Raw genomic sequence first — 18,174 nt, forward strand, 5'->3', positions numbered from 1 at the left:
GGACATACTCCGCCGACTTAATGCGCTTAGTGAGGACATACGCAATCGACTGTATAAAATCGATGTTTAAAAATCGACTTCTATAAAATTGACCTAATTTCGTAGTGTAGACATACTCTTAAGCATATGCTAAATCCCATTGACTTCAGTGGTCTAAGTGACTTGCCCAAAGTTATAACGGAAGTTTGTGCAGAGGTGAGGATAGCACCTCTATCTCCTGAGTCTCTGTCCAGTGTCTTAATGCAAAAACCCTCCTTTCATCTTCCCCATGTCCTTAATTTAGAGGCACTCCATGCCAAAACTTGCATTCACTTCACTGGGGCCAGGATTCCACTTTAGGTATTTAGTAATGTAAGTAAGGTCCAGGAGAGAATCACTGCACAAATTAAAAAGAGTGTTACAAGGACTGTACAAAGATTGCAGTGCTTCATTACATAATTATACAATAGAGCAAACTTGCTCTAAAGAACATCATTGTACAATAAACATTTTAAAAATGATAGGTAAGTACTTACTTTACCTGAGGGAATTGCTCCTCTTAAGTAAATATATATTTAATTAGATATTTGACAAAGAGACTGGGTATATAGTAAAGATTTATTGGTTAGAAGGGATCTGGAGAATAGGAGGTTTAATTTTATATTTCTCCTAAAGTCTGCATCTCAGGAGAACAGAAAGCACTTTTGAAACTTCTCTGAAAAAATAATTCTTTCCCAGAACAATGTGTACCAAATGTCCCGTTAGCCTTAAAAAAACAAACCTATGAAATTTAATGTTAGCAATTTATTACTCTAAGTACAAAACCTCAGTTTAGATGCCGATATTAACTTCAATATTGTACCAAGTTTTTATTCTTGGTCCTCCGTCCACCTCACCTATAAAGCTTTGCAGAATGATCCATTTTTTTGTCTGAAAGATGGACTCACTTTATTTAGTCCAGCTTGAATTTCCTATAGACAATTCTGTAGAAATACAACAGAATTCTGATGAAAAGCAATATTGTACATGCATTTTGTCACTCCAGATATATTTCTCCCCCTCCCCCACCCCTTTTGAGTTCACTGTTGGTAATGAGTGTGTCACTATCATCTTTATAACCTATGTATTTCTGTCTTGAAGCATCAGACAAGACAAAGGAAAGCATTAGTGACCCAACCACCAACTAAAACCTTGCTCTCTTCTAAAAATCTTAATGCCAAGCTGGTGCCTACTGTGATTGAAATATCTTTGGAAATTAGTTGGGTTTACAACTGATTAAAGCATGGTACCATAATTCAACTTCATTATTTGTTCAGTTGATTAGTACTGTAGCGGAGCATTGTTCATAAAGCCCCTACAATCTTTTTTCCACTTTTAAAACTAAGGCATAGAACATGCTAATATAAATATTTGCAAAAGTAACACAAGCATCAGTACCGGGCAGCTTTGTGAATATGAATTTCCATGTCACTGGCCACTTAGTGTTTAGTGCTGATCATGCTTAAGCATATGAATTTCCTTGTATCTCAAGTTCACTGTGGAACTGACCCTGCTCATGAATATTAATGTCCACAGAATTGATCTTTCTGCAAGTGTTCACATCCATAAACATGAAGTCCTGTTAACTTGCAATAATGAGCATGGTTTTGGTTGCTAGTCCCAGCTCAGTTTTACAATTCTAATGTTGTTTAATTCATTGTTTTCTCTTTTCCATGGAATTCATCTTAAATAATAGCATTTAGCTTGAAAGAGAGACCTTTGTTACATTTTCCAATGACTTATACATCTTTTGTTGGTATCACCTTGCTTTGTCACATGGCTGTGTCCTGTGATCAAATAGGTTATGTGGTTGCATACTCTAATTTACTTGTTCGTAGCCTGGAATCAAGACTAGAATGACCCATCAGAAACAACATATTCCACAGAAGAAATTAAGTATCCAAAAAAAAATAAGAATAATCTTTGCATACAGATGAATCACTGGGAAAAAAGCAGTTCAAGAAAATTAAAGAATATTAATACTTTCAAGGAGCAGGACTGCATTTCCTCAAACTTACTCTGTTGTTTACTTAAATTACATACTCTCTGGAATAGTTGTTAGAATAGTTTACTCAGCCCCTGCACCATATTTGTCATGTTAAATCTTTCACAATTTTTAAAATTCCTTTAAGGAATATTAGCTGCTAATTATGTAAATACTTTGCTTTGTAATACCAAATATGTATCCTCTTTTACAGCTACAATAGTGTTAAATGAACTCAACTGGACTGGAGCATTGGATGAGGTATTCAAAAAGAACAGAGAAGAAGACCCAACTTTGTTATGGCAGGTTTTTGGCAGTGCGACTGGCCTCGCCCGGTATTATCCAGGTAATTGCAAGCTTATAACCAAATAACGTGTCTCTCAGAAATACCAGTAAGGAATTCCCCTTTATTTATTCAAGCAATACTGTGACAATTAAAGATACCTTAATTTTCTCAGAACAAAATTTATAGCTGGCCTGGTTCTCTTCTTAGTTACCCCACTGCAAATTAGAAGCAACTCTATTAACTCAGTGAAACTGTCTTGGTGTAAAACTGGTGTGAGAGGGGAAATTGGGTTCAGAATATTCCATCAGCTGTAACTCAGCACTTAGGAATGGATTTCAGGAGTAGAATGTTGCTTGGAATATTGTGCAGCTGCATTGTTTCAGTATGTAGCTCTCTAAAAGTATGTTTGCACTTCAAGCTGGCAGTGATTTCCAGCTCTAGGAGACATACTCCTGCTAGCTTTCATCCAGCTAGAGGACTAAAAATAGAGTGTAGGGGTGGCAGAGTGAGGGGTGGGACAGGCTTGCTATAAATCATATCCATCTGAGACCATAAGCAAGTACTCGGGGCAGCTAGCCCCGGCTCCCTCTGCTCATACCACCATGGCTACACTCTAGTTTTAGCATGTTACCTTGATCAGAACTTGCTCAGGTCTGTGTCTTGAGCTGAGAATCACACCCCCAGCTCAGAATGTAAATAAGCCCTATATGACAGCAGAGGAAACTACAAAATAGTGCTGGAACACTTGCTGGTGAGGTTTGCACCTTACATGCTCCACAAATGCTTGACTCAATAGGTTGGCAGATAACCTTGTAGATTAAGCATAATTGTATGATGATGTGTTTATTCTCCAGATTCAGGACCTCTAACACTTATGGCCATGCCACTAAAGCTAAAACTAATTAATACAACTGGCATTCTTTTAACCTGCATATATTCCACCTGTCAAATAGTCAGCTTATTGCATCACAGTAATTAATGTAAGAAGATGTATATTTTAATGGTTTTTAGCTATCAATACACTCCGTTGAGTGAATATATTCCATAAGGATAATTTATTACGAAGATTTGTTTTATATTAGGCATGTTCTCTACACTGGTGCTTTTATTGTTGAAGTTCTCCATTCTTTTTTAAATTACGCTATAACCAGCAATAGCATAAAGTTTAAGTACGTTGTCTTGTATCTCCTTTACCTGGAACTGGTTAAGAAAAAAATTTAGGGTGTTTCTTCTGTTCAGGGTGGATTGCTGGCATTTCTGAGGGTTCAGAGGTTTACTTTAATACTGTAGTTGTATGATTAGCACAAGTGATGGAATTGGCTGTTATGCTCCTTTGGGCTAGCTGTGGAAAAAGATATTATATAGTACCTCAGTCCAGTGGATGTCACCATGCTGTTTGTTGATGAAATAACTACAGTGAGAGGTAATGAGTAAACAATAATGAAAAGGCTACTTTCATATTTCCCTTGTTACAAGGTTCTCTGTCACTATACTTATGTGGTACATTAGTGCTGTGCCTTGGGGTCACCATTAAAACGTCATAATAAATCAATAGTTACTATGCAGTGGTTTATTCCAAGTACAGGGAAATTGTATCTGTGATGTCTCACATTCCACTGTTGCATAACTGTCGGTAACAGCTGGCACTCTTAAATGGCAAACATATTTGTAAAATATCCTTAAAGGTGTATTGAAAATACATTTCCTCCAATTAAATCTAGTTTAGCTATCTATTTTAGGTGCTTACATCCATAACATTTGAGTGGCAGATGTAACATCTTTAATAAGGTATTTATCCTCCCAATACCCCTTTGTTGTAGGGAAGTGCTGTTAATTCCGTTGTACAGGTGGGAACTGAGACACAGCGAGAATAAGTGAGTTGGCCAAGGTCACAGAGGGAGTCTGTCAACAGAGCAAGGAATTGACCCTGGGTCTCCCCAGTCTAAAGTTTGCAATCGCACCATTAAACCATCCTTACAGTTTAACTGGTATAAAAAATACTGTCCTTTGAATATTCATAGGAATAATATATTGGAGATTCTGAATGTATGTGTTTTGTAGCTGCATAGCCATATATAGATATGGTAAAATATAGCAATAATCTTTTATATCTATGTAAAGCAGATGCAATCAAGATATAATTTGTATATTAATGTATTTTCGGTGGGCTTCAGCTTGCTTCCACTAAATAATAATAAATCATCCATTGACTACAATGGAAGCAGGACTAGGGCCATGAAGAGCTATAATAGGATATGCATTTAGTAAAATCAAGTCAATTCAAAGTGTCTTACTTATTGCTTTCATCAGGTGTATATAGGGACAATATGTCATCAGTATAACTGACAAAACATGTGACTAACATATGGATGTTAGTCATGCACTTTCATTAAAACCTCTATATTGTAGTTTTACATAGTACAAAAGTGCCAATATTATACTATTCAGAACCCCATATCATGTTGAAAAAACAATGTTTATGGGTGAAATCCTGGTCCCATTGAAGTCAACTGGAGTTTTGCCATTGACTTCAGTGCAGCCAGGATTTCACCCCCTTGTGTCCAAAAATTGTTTATTGCCTTAGACTGAAAAGGGACATCACAAGACACACAGGGTGATTTGGAAATGAGAGTACAATACCCTCAACCAAAGAGAAAAGTGCTCAGTCTTTTAATATAGAGGAAAATGAAAGCGAGGGAAGATACACAAGAGTTCCAAGTACACACAGCATAAAGTTTATAGGCAACACATCAGCTTCCTGGAGCTGACAGAGAAGCAAATGTTCCAGAAATGTTTGACAACAAAAATACATCATTTCTGTGAGGTGCTGAAATAGGACCTGCATAGTCAGATGCATCCAAATCACACAATAGTTGTAGTGATCACTATGGAAACATAGTAGTATTAGACAGTCAGCATCCTCCCAGCTGTTACATCTAGCTATTGTACTCTAATGAACCATAGGTAAGTGTTCTTGTGCTTAGCCCTGTGCATGTAAGTTGCAAATATGACTGATAGGTATTTCTGTAACTGGACTCTGTGTCCTGCACATAGCACTAGTAGACTGTCACTGGCGTAAACATTGTGTGTGCATTCTTTACCCTACACTCTACAGTTTAAGTTGATGAGCACTTTGGGATTTGGAAATTTGAGCCAAGATGTTTTTGTGTATTTTCTCACCATTTTATATGTGTGCCCTAAATTCTGTGTCTCAGTTTATCAGTCTGTAAAATGGGCATAAAAAGATCTGTCTGCCTTCTATGGATGTTCTGAAGCTTAATTTATGTAAAGCACTTTAAGGTCTTCAGGTAAAATGAACTGCTGCAGTGGTGCTCATGCTTTGGGTGTTCAGCCTTTCCAAAACTGCTACAGGCAGTACTTATGTGAAGGGGTGAATTTAATCCATAATTAATATCTTTGAGACGATACCAAGTTAATTGTAATTGTAAAAAGAGAAAAATGTGAAACTTGTCAAACAAATTATTAGCTGCAAATTGTCTACCCAACCCTAGCTGTAAATACACCTCTACTCCGATATAACGCTGTCCTCAGGAGCCAAAAAATCTTACCGTATTATAGGTGAAACCACGTTATATCAAACTTGCTTTGAGCCAACGGAGTGCGCAGCTACCCCCCCCACCCCCCCAGAGCGCTGCTTTACCGCGTTATATCCGAATTTGCATTATATTGGGTCGCGTTATATCGGGGTAGAGGTGTACCATACTGCTCATTTAGTATTACTCATTGCATTCACTGATACTCAGTACTACTTTAAAGGTGAAATTGTAAAAGGAAGCTCTGCCTATTTCAGCTATTTATTTTTTATCACAACTGCATCTAAAATGATAGTACCATAGAGTAACAACTGTATTTTTTGAAGCTCTTTGAACTGGAGAGAATGGAATGAAGGGCATGACCTCAAAAGATCTGGCTAGTAGGCAATATCTTGAATCACAGGACATGATGGGGTATTCAGTTGCTGCTTTCAGACGATGATGTCCTCGTTCTGAGAGTGATGAGATGGCAATTCTATTCTATTCTAGGTTACTGGCCTAGTGGATAGGAAAGAAGTAATAGATGCAATGTATCTTGATTTTAGTAAGGGTTTTGACACAGTCCCACGTGACATTGATATAAGCAAACCAGGAAAAAGGTGGTCTAGATGAAATTACTAGACAGTGGTTGCACAAGTGGTTGAAAGACCATACTCAAAGAATAGTTATCAACAGTTTGCAGTCAAATAACTAACAAGATCTCACGGGGTGAGTTCTAAGTCCAATACTATTGAATATTTTCATGAATGACTTGAATAATAGAGTGGAGAGTATGCTTGTAAAATTTGCAGATGACACCAAGCTGGAAGGAGTTGCAAACACTTTGGAGGACAGGATTAATATTCAAAACAGTCTTGACAAATTGGAGAATTGGTCTGAATTCAATGAGATTAAATTCAATAAAAACAAGTGCAAAGTACTACAGTCACAGGAAAAATCAAACGCACAACTACAAAGTGGTGGAATAACTGTCTAGGTGGTAATATTGCTGAGAACGATCTGGGCTTATAGCGGACCACAAATTGAATATGAGTTAATAATGTGATGCAGCTGTGAAAAAGGCTAATATTCTAGGGTATATTAGCAAGACTATTGTACGTAAACGGGAGGTAATTGTCCCTGCATTGTTGAGGCCCCAGCTGGAGTACTGTGTCCAATTCTGGGTGCCTCACTTAAGAAAATATGTGGATAAACTGGAGAGAGTACAGAGGAGAGCAAAGAAAAGATGAAAGGTTTTGAAAACCTGACCTATGATTTAAGGTTAAAAAACTGGGCAAATCTAGTCTTGAGAAAAGAAGATTGAGGAGGGATCTGATAGCCTCCAAATATGTTAAGAGATCTGCTATAAAGAGGACGGTGATCAGTTGTTCTCCACTGTTCTCACTGATGGTTGGACAAGAAGTAATGGGCTTAATCTGCAGCCAGGTAGATTCAGGTTAGAAATTAGGAAAACCTTTCTAACTATAAGGATAGTGAAGTTCTGCAATAGGTTCCAAGGGAGGTTGTGGAATTGCCGTCACTGGAGGTTTTTCAGAACAGGTTGAACAAACAGCCATCAGACATGGTCTAGGTTTACTTGGTCCTTTCTCATCATAGGGAGCTGAACTTGATGGCCTCTCGAGGTCCCTTCCAGCCATAATATTCTATTCTATTAAAATACATTCTTATGCTACCCTCATCACTATAGTATCTGAAGTTATGTAGGGATAATTCTTTCTCTCATCTTCTGTTTGGGGGGGGGGGAAGAGTATAAAGTTTTTTGTTTGGTATGGATGGGTTGGGTTGGGTTTTTAAATCTGTACATGCTGCTGGGTTTATATTATAAAAGGCAAGGTTGAAGAAGTTGGAGTTTCCTCAGAGCTGATAGCTTTAAGCCCAGATACATTCAGTAGTTCATATTTAAGGGCTAGATTGTGATTCTACTTTCTCCACTAACTAAGGAGCCAACCGAGGTAGGAGTACAATTCACCTTCTAACTCAACTCCTACAGGGAAGTAATTTACTACTGGTCTAAAGCAGTAGCATATAACTTCCCCCTCCATGGTGACTAAAAAGTGTTGGCTGGCCCATTGGATGGGGGGGGGAATGAGGCTCTACCCAGTTGCTGTCTCTGCTCTCCCTACAGGCTTGTATCAGCAGTGGCTGCTCTTTGCAGTATGGTGGGACTTGATGTAAAGAATCCAGAGATCTCCAAATCCTCTAATTATTTATGACTGGAAGTGCTTGCTGCAAGTCATGGCTGACCATTTTACTAGTGATCCAAAATGTATCTAGTTGTAATGCGCTGAAAATGTAAAATGTTACCAGTTTAAAATGAAATGTACTAACTCTCATAGATCATCCTGTAATTTGCTAGCAGATATTTTTCTAGAGTGTTTCTTCCAAAATTTCTGACATGGGGGAATAATTGCAACAGCAGCTGAGACATGAAGTTAACAAGTTTGGCTAGCAAAAGTTTCAGGCTAGTGAAGTAAGATGGCTAAAACATTTAAGTGACATTTTTCACTGGCAATTTTAATTCCTCAGCCTTCTAGTTACAAACTTATCCTTATCAAAGCCATTCTTGCTCGTAGACCTAGGGTATGTCTATACTACCCGACGGCTCGGCGGGCAGCGATTGATCCAGCGGGGGTCCATTTATCGTTTCTAGTCTAGACACGATAAATCGACCCCCAAGCACTCTCCTGTAGACTCCTGTACTCCAGCGCAACGAGAGGTGCAGGCAGAGTCGACGGGGGAGCGGAAGCAGTCAACTCACCTCAGTGAAGACACCATGGTGAGTAGGTCTAAGTACGTCAACTTCAGCTACGTTATTCACATAGCTGAAGTTGCATAACTTAGATCGATTTCCCCTACTGCCCTAGTGTCACAAACCTAGTATATACAATATCCCTTGACAAAAGTGTACTGTTAAATAGAAGCATCTTTCACTGAGCTAAAAAACCCAACCAACCAAACAAAAAAATCTTTGTTAGCAACCTTTAACTTCTATAGAAAGAAGGCACAGCATAAACTAGGTTAAAAGGGGGGAGATAACAAAAGCTCACAGGCAAGTATAAAAAAGGAAACATTAAGAGAGGGTTAGATGTTGGGAAATTATAATAGGATCATAGGGACAACAAGAGGGAAATCAGTGGGGGAGTCTCCTTGATATCTTAGGTTATGTCTCCACTATGGACCTTACAGCAGCACAGTTGTGCCACTGTAAGGTCTCCTGTGTAGTCACTCTATGCTGGCAGAAGAGAGTTCTCCCACTGGCATAATTAAACCACCCACAATGAGTGGCGGTATCTATGATAGCATCTTCTACCGGTGCTTTGGTCGGTGAAACTTATGTTGGGTGGGGGGTGTTTTTTCACACTCCTAGCCAACATAAGTTTTGCTGATAAAAGTTCTAGCATAGATAAAACCTTAGATGTCTGTACACAAACGCAAGGTGTATGGGGAATAAACACGAAAGAACTGGAAGTATTAGTACATAAGCTAAATTATGATTTAACTGGCATTAGTTAAGACTTGGTGGACTTGATGACTTCTCGAGATCCCTTCCAACTTAATGTTTATATGATCCTATGATTCTGTAATATGTTTGAAATTAGGACTTGTTGAACTCAGGCTGTGTGGGGATCTGGTAACAAAGAGATGGACAAGAAAGTGCTTATTTACAAATATCTGTCTGACAGAGTGTAAGCTAAATCTGAGAGAGACTCATACAAAACATGTATTATCAAGCAGTAGATGAGACTGCAAGGGAGAAAGGAAAAGGTAAACAGAGAGATGGAAGGAATTCAGTGAATATACATAGAGTTCTCTTAGTTATTAGACCCTTTTATGCACAATACTGTCAAACCTACAGCCATAGGCCATAAAGTCATGGGACCCTCCTACACTAGTGGTCCAGGGAAACATGCTTGCAGACAGAACTCATTGGTGACAACTTGAGCCATTGAGTTAATCAAGATGTCTCAGTTTCTTTGTTGACCCTGTTTGGGGCATATTGTGGGGTTCCTTCCAGGGTGGATTCGATTTAAATCAAATTGATTTAAATCAGTAGTCAGGAAGACTCCATTAAATCACGGATTTCTACATAAAAGTGCATTCTTGTTGGTTGTTATAACTTTAATGCATATTCTTCACAACTCAGAGATAGATGTAGGTTTCATTTTTAGAAGGTACACCCTATACATTTCTAAAGTGATTTATTTTGAAAACTTTTCAGATTAGTTTTACAGCTATATCAAAAATGAATGATTGGTTATTTCATTTACCAAAGGTAATTGAAACAGATATGTATGAAGTCATTGGGAGGTGAACTATCTCCAATTCAACAGGTTAATCATTAATATTTGGAGGATTTTCTTACCATGTTGTACTAGGAGAACATCACCAGACAGACATTTAAATTGTTTTATTTAACTAAAACAACAACGTTATGTAGTCTGGATTTTTTTCTTCAGCAGCAAACATATACTATTTTAACAAAACAAGCATATGAATTTTTGAATTTAAACAGTCAAGTTTTTTTAAAAATCAGGTTTGTTTTTATTAAAATTGTTTTTAACTAAAATAGTTAAATGATTTAAAAAAAATTAAATCGACCATGTCAGCCATGTCAACATTAGAAACTTAAAATATTGGCTTCTGCAGCTAATTCAGTCGTCTTCACCTTCATTTTCCTGTTTGTTCATAATCTGGAAAAGAAAAGCAAGCTTTCCTGCTTTTTCAGGTCCCAAACGATTTCTCAATTTGGAATGAATTAGTCCAAAGGAAGAAAATATTCTTTCTACACAGGCACAGGAAGCTACTGCTGTTAAAAGTGAGATTATCACTTCAACAGTCTCTGAATCCAAGTCCTTAAGTGACTTCCACCAGTTCACTGGTGTGACTTTCTTTAAAACATCATCAGCAAACATATAGTTCTTGAATGATTCACCCTTAGCTCTGAAGTTTATTATAGTTGGCATTATGGAGGGATGATTGCTGGATGTCCATGTCATAGCCAACTCCTCTTCTTCAGCAGTTAAGGTTTGACCCTAGTACCAAGTATTGAGAATATCTGCAAGAAAATGAGCTGGAGATATTGCTTGTCCCATTCGTTTTTTTAATGATTGTAATTTAATTCAGTCATTTCTCTTCTTAAGATCTCACTCAGTTCCTTCCAAATTTCAACAGCATCAGCAATAAAACCACTATTTCCCTGCATTTTGTTCAAGGCTACAGAAATAGGCTTCAGGGTACTCAGCATGTGTTCAACATTTCTCTTAAGCCCAATGTTGAGAACTTTGGCTGTGACAGTGCCATCTATTTTTTCACAATTTTCTTCACAAATTGTCATCAGATTAGGGCAGTTCTTGATATAGTGCTCAAAACAGTCCACTACTGAGTTCCATTGCATGTCTTGTGGGAGAGTTAGATTGGTTCCTCCCACTTTTGTTCAGAGCAGCTCCTGCAAAGTGGTTGTTACGGAAGTATTTTGCAGTTTCAACAACGTTAGCCTTTATTTCTGGAACACTGAAATAAATTGGCTAGAAGGTGCATCATATGAGCACTGCAACCCTATGTTATTGGCTTGGGACTCTCTTCACTCTCTTCTAAATAATTTCTTCTCATCTTGGATACATTTTCAGCATTGTCTGTGATCAAGCTGCATACTAGACATTTGAATTTTTTTCACAGTTTGTTATAGCTTTTACTGCTAGTTCTTGTAAGTATTCTGCTGTGTGTGCATTTCCATTGTTTCTGTAAGGAAGACATTCCCTTCTTCTGTTGTCACACAAGCACATACAACAGGATCATTGTGGACATTGCTCCACCCATTAAGACTCAGGTTAACAATTTTATCCTCTAGACCTTTTGCACAGTGCTCAATTTCTCTTTCATACACTTTATCCAGCAATTTGCCTGCAACATCTGCTCTATTGGGTGGACTGTATCCTGGTCTTAATGACTGAACCATGTTAATGAAATGTGGGTTCTCAGTCATTCGGAAAGGAGAGTTTGTTGCATAAACAGACCAGGCAATTTTTTCATCAATTACGTCTTTTTGTAATCTGCTAGTTCTTATCACAAACTTATCTATGGCTGTTTCTGGATGATGGAGGGTTTTTTTTTTCTTTTTGCTACAGGTGATATACTGTCGCTATGTGACATACATGATGTTCTGCTGTTTCTCTTTGAAGTCTGTTTCTGAAGTTTTTTTGTTCAATGATAGTGACTTTTAATTCTGTAACAGAATGACCAGGGAGATTGAAGTGTTCACTTACTGGCTTATGTATGTTACCATTCCTGATGTCTGATTTGTGTCCAAATCGGACATTGTTGGCAGATAACTATAGAAACTATAGAACTCTGGAACTATAGAAAATGATAGTGATCTTGAAGGTGGATAGTCTTGAGAATCCTATATGTTGAGGATAGATTCTCCTAAACAAAATAAGTCAATGCAGTTATTTAATTATTATTACACATATACCTCGATATAACACTGTCCTCGGGAGCCAAAAAATCTTACCACGTTATAGGTGAAACCGCGTTATATCGAACTTGCTTTGATCCACCAGAGTGCGCAACCCCTTCTCCCCTCCTCCTGGAGCACTGCTTTACCGCGTAATATCCAAATTTGTGTTATATTGGGTCGCGTTATATCGGGGTAGAGGTGTACCATACTGATCATTTAGTATTACTCATTGCATTCACTGATACTCAGTGCTACTTTAAAGGTGAAATTGTAAAAGGAAGATCTGCCTATTTCAGCTATTTATTTTTTATCACAACTGCATCTAAAATGATAGAGTAACAACTATATTTTTTTGCTCAAACATGAGAATTCAAGAATAGTCCAGAAGGAAGACAGGCAGTCTTTAAGAAAGAAGTGTGAAATAAAAAAGTTTATCAACCTTCATGTTCAGACATGTTCCTTTCATCGTCTTCAGTGCAGCTTCCTCCTGAGAAGGAACACTTCTCATGATGTAGTTTCATTCGGCACAACCAGGTCTTGCATTTCTTTATTACACTGTTTGCATTTTGCACACATGCCTGTCTTACCCACAGGTAGAGGAATTTCATTAAAATATTCCCCAACTGGATCTCTTTTATGGCCTGCTGCCATTATAGGTTTTCCCTTCTAGTGAGAGAACGGTATGGTAGATCTCAAATCAATGAGGGCTACACTCAGAAAGACCTCAAGACCTCCGGAATATGCTGCTCAAACATAATGAAAGGTTTCAGAGTAGCAGCCGTGTTAGTCTGTATCCGCAAAAAGAAGAACAGGAGGACTTGTGGCACCTTAGAGACTAACAAATTTATTAGAGCATAAGCTTTCGTGGACTACAGCCCACTTCTTCGGATGCATATAGAATGGAACATATATTGAGGAGATATATATACACACATACAGAGAGCATAAACAGGTGGGAGTTGTCTTACCACCTCTGAGAGGCCAATTAATTAAGAGAAAAAAACTTTTGAAGTGATAATCAAGCTAGCCCAGATAACTGTCTGTACTGGGCTAGCTTGATTATCACTTCAAACAGTTTCACTTTTGTTTCTACTCCCTGTCCCTCCCTTCTCACATTTTTCTCCAGACTTCTTCTCCTTGTCCAAATCTATTCCACCTCCAACAATCTTCTATTCATTGAACTTTTTTGAAACTTTGCACTTTTAGAGAGAAGTAAGGGATTGACTCCATGTACACAAATTTGTAGAGGGACAATAGGGTTGAGGTCTGTTATTTCTCACCTCTATATATTATTTATTTATTTAAAATGTTTTTGCTGTTAACAAGCATGTTATCGCTGGAGACAAATCCACAGTTTAAGAACTGCAAAACTAAGCATCTCTGAAGGTATTTTCTAGACTGAGCACTGAATCCTATTGGGTAGATAGAAAGATTAACCTATATAATCTCTACAGAAGCCCCTGGAACCCCATAAGATTGGGTCACTAATCCATGAACTATTGGAACTCATTGACAAAACTTTTCGTAAACATTACATAAATATATTGTCTCATACTATAGAATTAGAATTTATAATCCCTATTCATGATGAAATATCATTGAGCTATAATGTATCTTAATTAAAACTATCATTAGATGGGTTTTTTTCTCAAAAAGTATTTTATCAAAAAATCTGATTTAAATAAAAAAAAAATTTTTTTGATTTTTTTTATCCAACCTGGTTCCTTCCTTCCAACAGGAAATCTCAATCCTCTATTCCCTAACACATTCCACAAATATACTTCCTAACAACCCTGGGTTTTGCGGGACTGTCCCACTTTTGCCCCTTCCCCCCCTGCAAGTCTCCTGTTGAATGGATTCCTGTCCGACGTGGCTGTCTGGGTTCAGCTCCACACGCCGGGCATTGTGACTCAGCCCCTGATGCACAGGGTCACAACACCACTGCATCCTACCCGTCCCTCCTGATTTTTCACATTTGCTATCTGGTCATCCTATGGGGCTGAGAGAGCGCAGAAATACTCATGCATTTTTTGAGACATTACCGCTACCTTCCCTAAGACCACAAGTGACTCTCTCCTGACTGCCTTCCTTCCCTGCTGCTGCAGGGCTGAAACAGCAGAGACCACTGTAGTGGTTTTAAATTATTAGGCTGGGGATAGAAGTGGGGGAGAATTCAGTGCTTATAAGGGGTTTTACCCATTTTGCATATGTGCAAAATAAAGGATATGCTGATTAAAATACCACCACCATGGACATTTGTGATTTTTCTAAAACTTGGATGTTTTTGTTTAAATTTTTGTGACCAAACCATTATTTTGTATAATTTATTCAGACAAACCCTATGCCCACTCATGGAGCACTACTAGAAGCAGGCATTGGGGAGGAGTGGGGAAGCTGGCTTCACTGTAGCACTTCCCTAATTATGGCACATGCTGAGGTCCTGACTAGCCTCTGACACAACGTACAACATCCCTAGGGCTGCTCTAAATAGCAATGGCATATAACAGCCCTATGTGGTCCACTGCATCAACAGAATAGCCAGATTGCAGTGCACTGTGGACACATCCCTTTCTGCCCTCTCTGTTGCATTACCTGGAATGACAGCCAGTGCCCTTCCCGTATGAGGGGTATCCTGTGTCCATACTGTAGGGAAGGATCATAGCCACAGTGTTTATGTGTAAGTCAGTAACAGTGTCCTATTTAATATCATGTCAAGTCCTAAAATATCATGTGATTGGCTTAAAAATCATGAGGTTTGTTTGGTTTGGGTTTTTTGCCTTCTGGCTTTTGAGCCTTCATTGTGTACTCAGGTGTCATTTTCATGTACAGTAGAACCCCGTTTAGCTGAGCCTCCATTATCCAGTTCTCCATATTAACTGAACTAGGGCTGACAGCTGGAACAACGGGTGGCGGGGCTTGGGTTTGTGTCAGCCCCAGGAGGCGGGGCTCCTGCTGTCAGCCCTGGGTGTAGGGTCTCAGGCTTCAGCTGAAGTCTGAGCCCCACTGTCCGGGGCTGACAGACCAAGCCTCTGACAAGCTGAGCCCTGTCCATTCTCTGAATTATCAGATCTGGCCCCTGTCCCAGTTAGATTGGATAAATGGGGTTCCACTATATTTTCAACAGCCAGAAGAGTGGCAGATTTACTTTTTTTTTTTTTCCAATGAAAACTGATATCCTCACCTAATCGGTTTACTCCAAGTTATGGAGTTTGATGAAAAACACCCAATATTATAGACCTTTTGATAAAATTGCAAGTTGGCGACACTGTCTTTTAGATGTTTAGGATACATTCGTGGATAATTGAAAGAGTTAACTTCAGAAATCTCCATTTAGAGAAAATGGCACTGATGAGGCTTAACATTTACATTGGGAGTATCTTGTGTCTCCTTACTGAATTATTAGTTCTGCTCACAGAATTGCCTCAAAAATTGCTCTTAGATTTTCTTGTAGAAACAGTGGTTAAAAGTCATCCTCCCCTCCCCCCCCACACACACACACCTGTACCTGCTAAGCCATGTGCACCTATTATTCTCTATTATCTGCTTTGTCCCCATTGTCCATACCTTTGTGGCCTCCAGACTGGATTATTGCAACACACTCTTTCTGAGATATGTCTTGAACACCAATCAAAAGCTACAGAAAGTCCAGAAGGAGGTTACCTGCTTCCTTACCAGTTTAAGCAACAGGAAATATATTACACCAAGACAGCACAAGTTTCCTATTTACTTCCAGGTCCATTTCACAATTTTTATTCTGACATATAAAGGCCTACATAATGAGAGTCCTGGATAAGCTGAGAGGCCAACTCTCTCCCCATGTGCCACCATGGCAGCTGACATAATTTTGCTACCAGTCCCTAGATTTGAATATCTGAGCTTTCTGAGTAGAAGGCCTTCTGCTGGAATTCACTTTCCCCATTTATCCAGAGCTAGAGCCTGTTGGCTTTCCTAATATGATGTAAGGCTGCTCATTTTTCAGGCTTGTGCCTAATGCAGTCTTCATGGGAATGGCATATGTGTAGATGATAAGTATCTTTCAACAACAAGCTGGCAACAAGCAAAACATTACCTTTCATTAGCTTTACACTTTCATCTGAAAGCCTTTAAAATGTTCAATGTCCCTTATTTTTCCTCTTGTTGCTAAAGTAACACATCTAGAATGACCAGTTTCAGAGTAGCAGCCGTGTTAGTCTGTATCAGCAAAAAAAACAGGAGTACTTGTGACACCTTAGAGACTAACAAATGTATTAGAGCATAAGCTTTCGTGGGCTACTGCCCACTCCTTCGGATGCATATAGAGTGGAACATATATTGAGGAGATATATATACACACATACAGAGAGCTTGAACAAGTGGGAGTTGTCTTACCAACTCTGAGAGGCCAATTAAGTAAGAGAGAAAATTTTTTTTGAAGTGATAATCAAGCTAGCCCAGTACAGACAGTTTGATAAGAAGTGTGAGAATACTTACAAGGGGAGATAGATTCAATGTTTGTAATGGCTCAGCCATTCCCAGTCCTTATTCAATCCTGAGTTGATTGTATCTAGTTTGCATATCAATTCCAGCTCAGCAGTCTCTCGTTGGAGTCTGTTTTTGAAGTTTTTCTGTTGTAAGATAGCCACCCACAGGTCTGTCATTGAATGGCCAGACAGGTTAAAGTGTTCTCCCACTGGTTTTTGAGTATTATGATTCCTGATGTCAGATTTGTGTCCATTAATTCTTTTGCGTAGAGACTGTCCGGTTTGGCCAATGTACATGGCAGAGGGGCATTGCTGGCACATGATGGCATATATCACATTGGTAGATGTGCAGGTGAACGAGCCCATGATGGTATGGCTGATGTGATTAGGTCCTAGGATGATGTCACTTGAATAGATATGTGGACAGAGTTGGCATCGGGATTTGTTACAAGGATAGGCTCCTGGGTCAGTGTTTTTGTTCAGTGATGTGTGGTTGCTGGTGAGTATTTGCTTTAGGTTGGGGGGTTGTCTGTAAACGAGGACAGGTCTGTCTCCCAAGATTGTGAGAGTAAAGGATCATCTTTCAGGATAGGTTGTAGATCTCTGATGATGCGCTGGAGAGGTTTTAGTTAGGGGCCGAAGGTGACAGCTAGTGGTATTCTGTTATTTTCTTTGTTGGGCCTGTCTTGTAGGAGGTGACTTCTGGGTACTTGTCTGGCTCTGTCAATCTGTTTTTTCACTTCAGCAGGTGGGTATTGTAGTTTTAGGAATGCTTGATAGAGATCTTGTAGGTGCTTGTCTCTATCTGAGGGATTGGAGCAAATGCGGTTATATCTTAGAGCTTGGCTGTAGACAATGGATCGTGTGGTGTGTCCTGGATGGAAGCTGGAGGCATGTAGGTAAGTGTAGCGGTCAGTAGGTTTCCGGTATAGGGTGGTATTTATGTGACCATCGCTTATTAGCACAGTAGTGTCCAGGAAATGAACCGCTTGTGTGGATTGATCTAGGCTGAGGTTGATGGTGGGATGGAAATTATTGAAATCATGGTGGAATTCCTCAAGGGCTTCTTTTCCATGGGTCCAGATGATGAAGATGTCATCAATGTAGCGCAAGTAGAGTAGGGGCGCTAGGGGACGAGAGCTAAGGAAGCGTTATTCTAAGTCGGCCATAAAAATGTTGGTATACTGTGGGGCCATGCGGGTACCCATAGCAGTGCCGCTGACTTGAAGGTATATATTGTCCCCAAATGTGAAATAGTTGTGGGTGAGGACAAAGTCACAAAGTTTAGCCACCAGGTTAGCTGTGACATTATCGGGGATACTGTTCCTGATAGCGTGTAGTCCATCTTTGTGTGGAATATTGGTGTAGAGGGCTTCTACGTCCATAGTGGCCAGGATGGTATTTTCTGGAAGATC

At 39.1% G+C, this 18,174-nt stretch overlaps 1 protein-coding gene across 9 annotated transcripts in view; it reads left to right on the plus strand.

The window, feature by feature from the left end:
* The window catches only part of CACNA2D1 (calcium voltage-gated channel auxiliary subunit alpha2delta 1), a 660,196-nt gene that overhangs the window by 465,963 nt on the left and 176,059 nt on the right, over positions 1–18,174 (plus strand). For all 9 annotated transcript variants that reach the window (XM_065553645.1, XM_065553650.1, XM_008178507.4 and 6 more), the window contains one exon: positions 2,217–2,348. In XM_065553645.1, the coding sequence (XP_065409717.1) occupies positions 2,217–2,348 (132 nt within the window). The remainder of the gene's footprint in view (positions 1–2,216; positions 2,349–18,174) is intronic.

This window comes from Chrysemys picta, chromosome 1, assembly GCF_011386835.1.
Source record: "Chrysemys picta bellii isolate R12L10 chromosome 1, ASM1138683v2, whole genome shotgun sequence".
NCBI classification, from domain to species: Eukaryota; Metazoa; Chordata; order Testudines; family Emydidae; genus Chrysemys; species Chrysemys picta.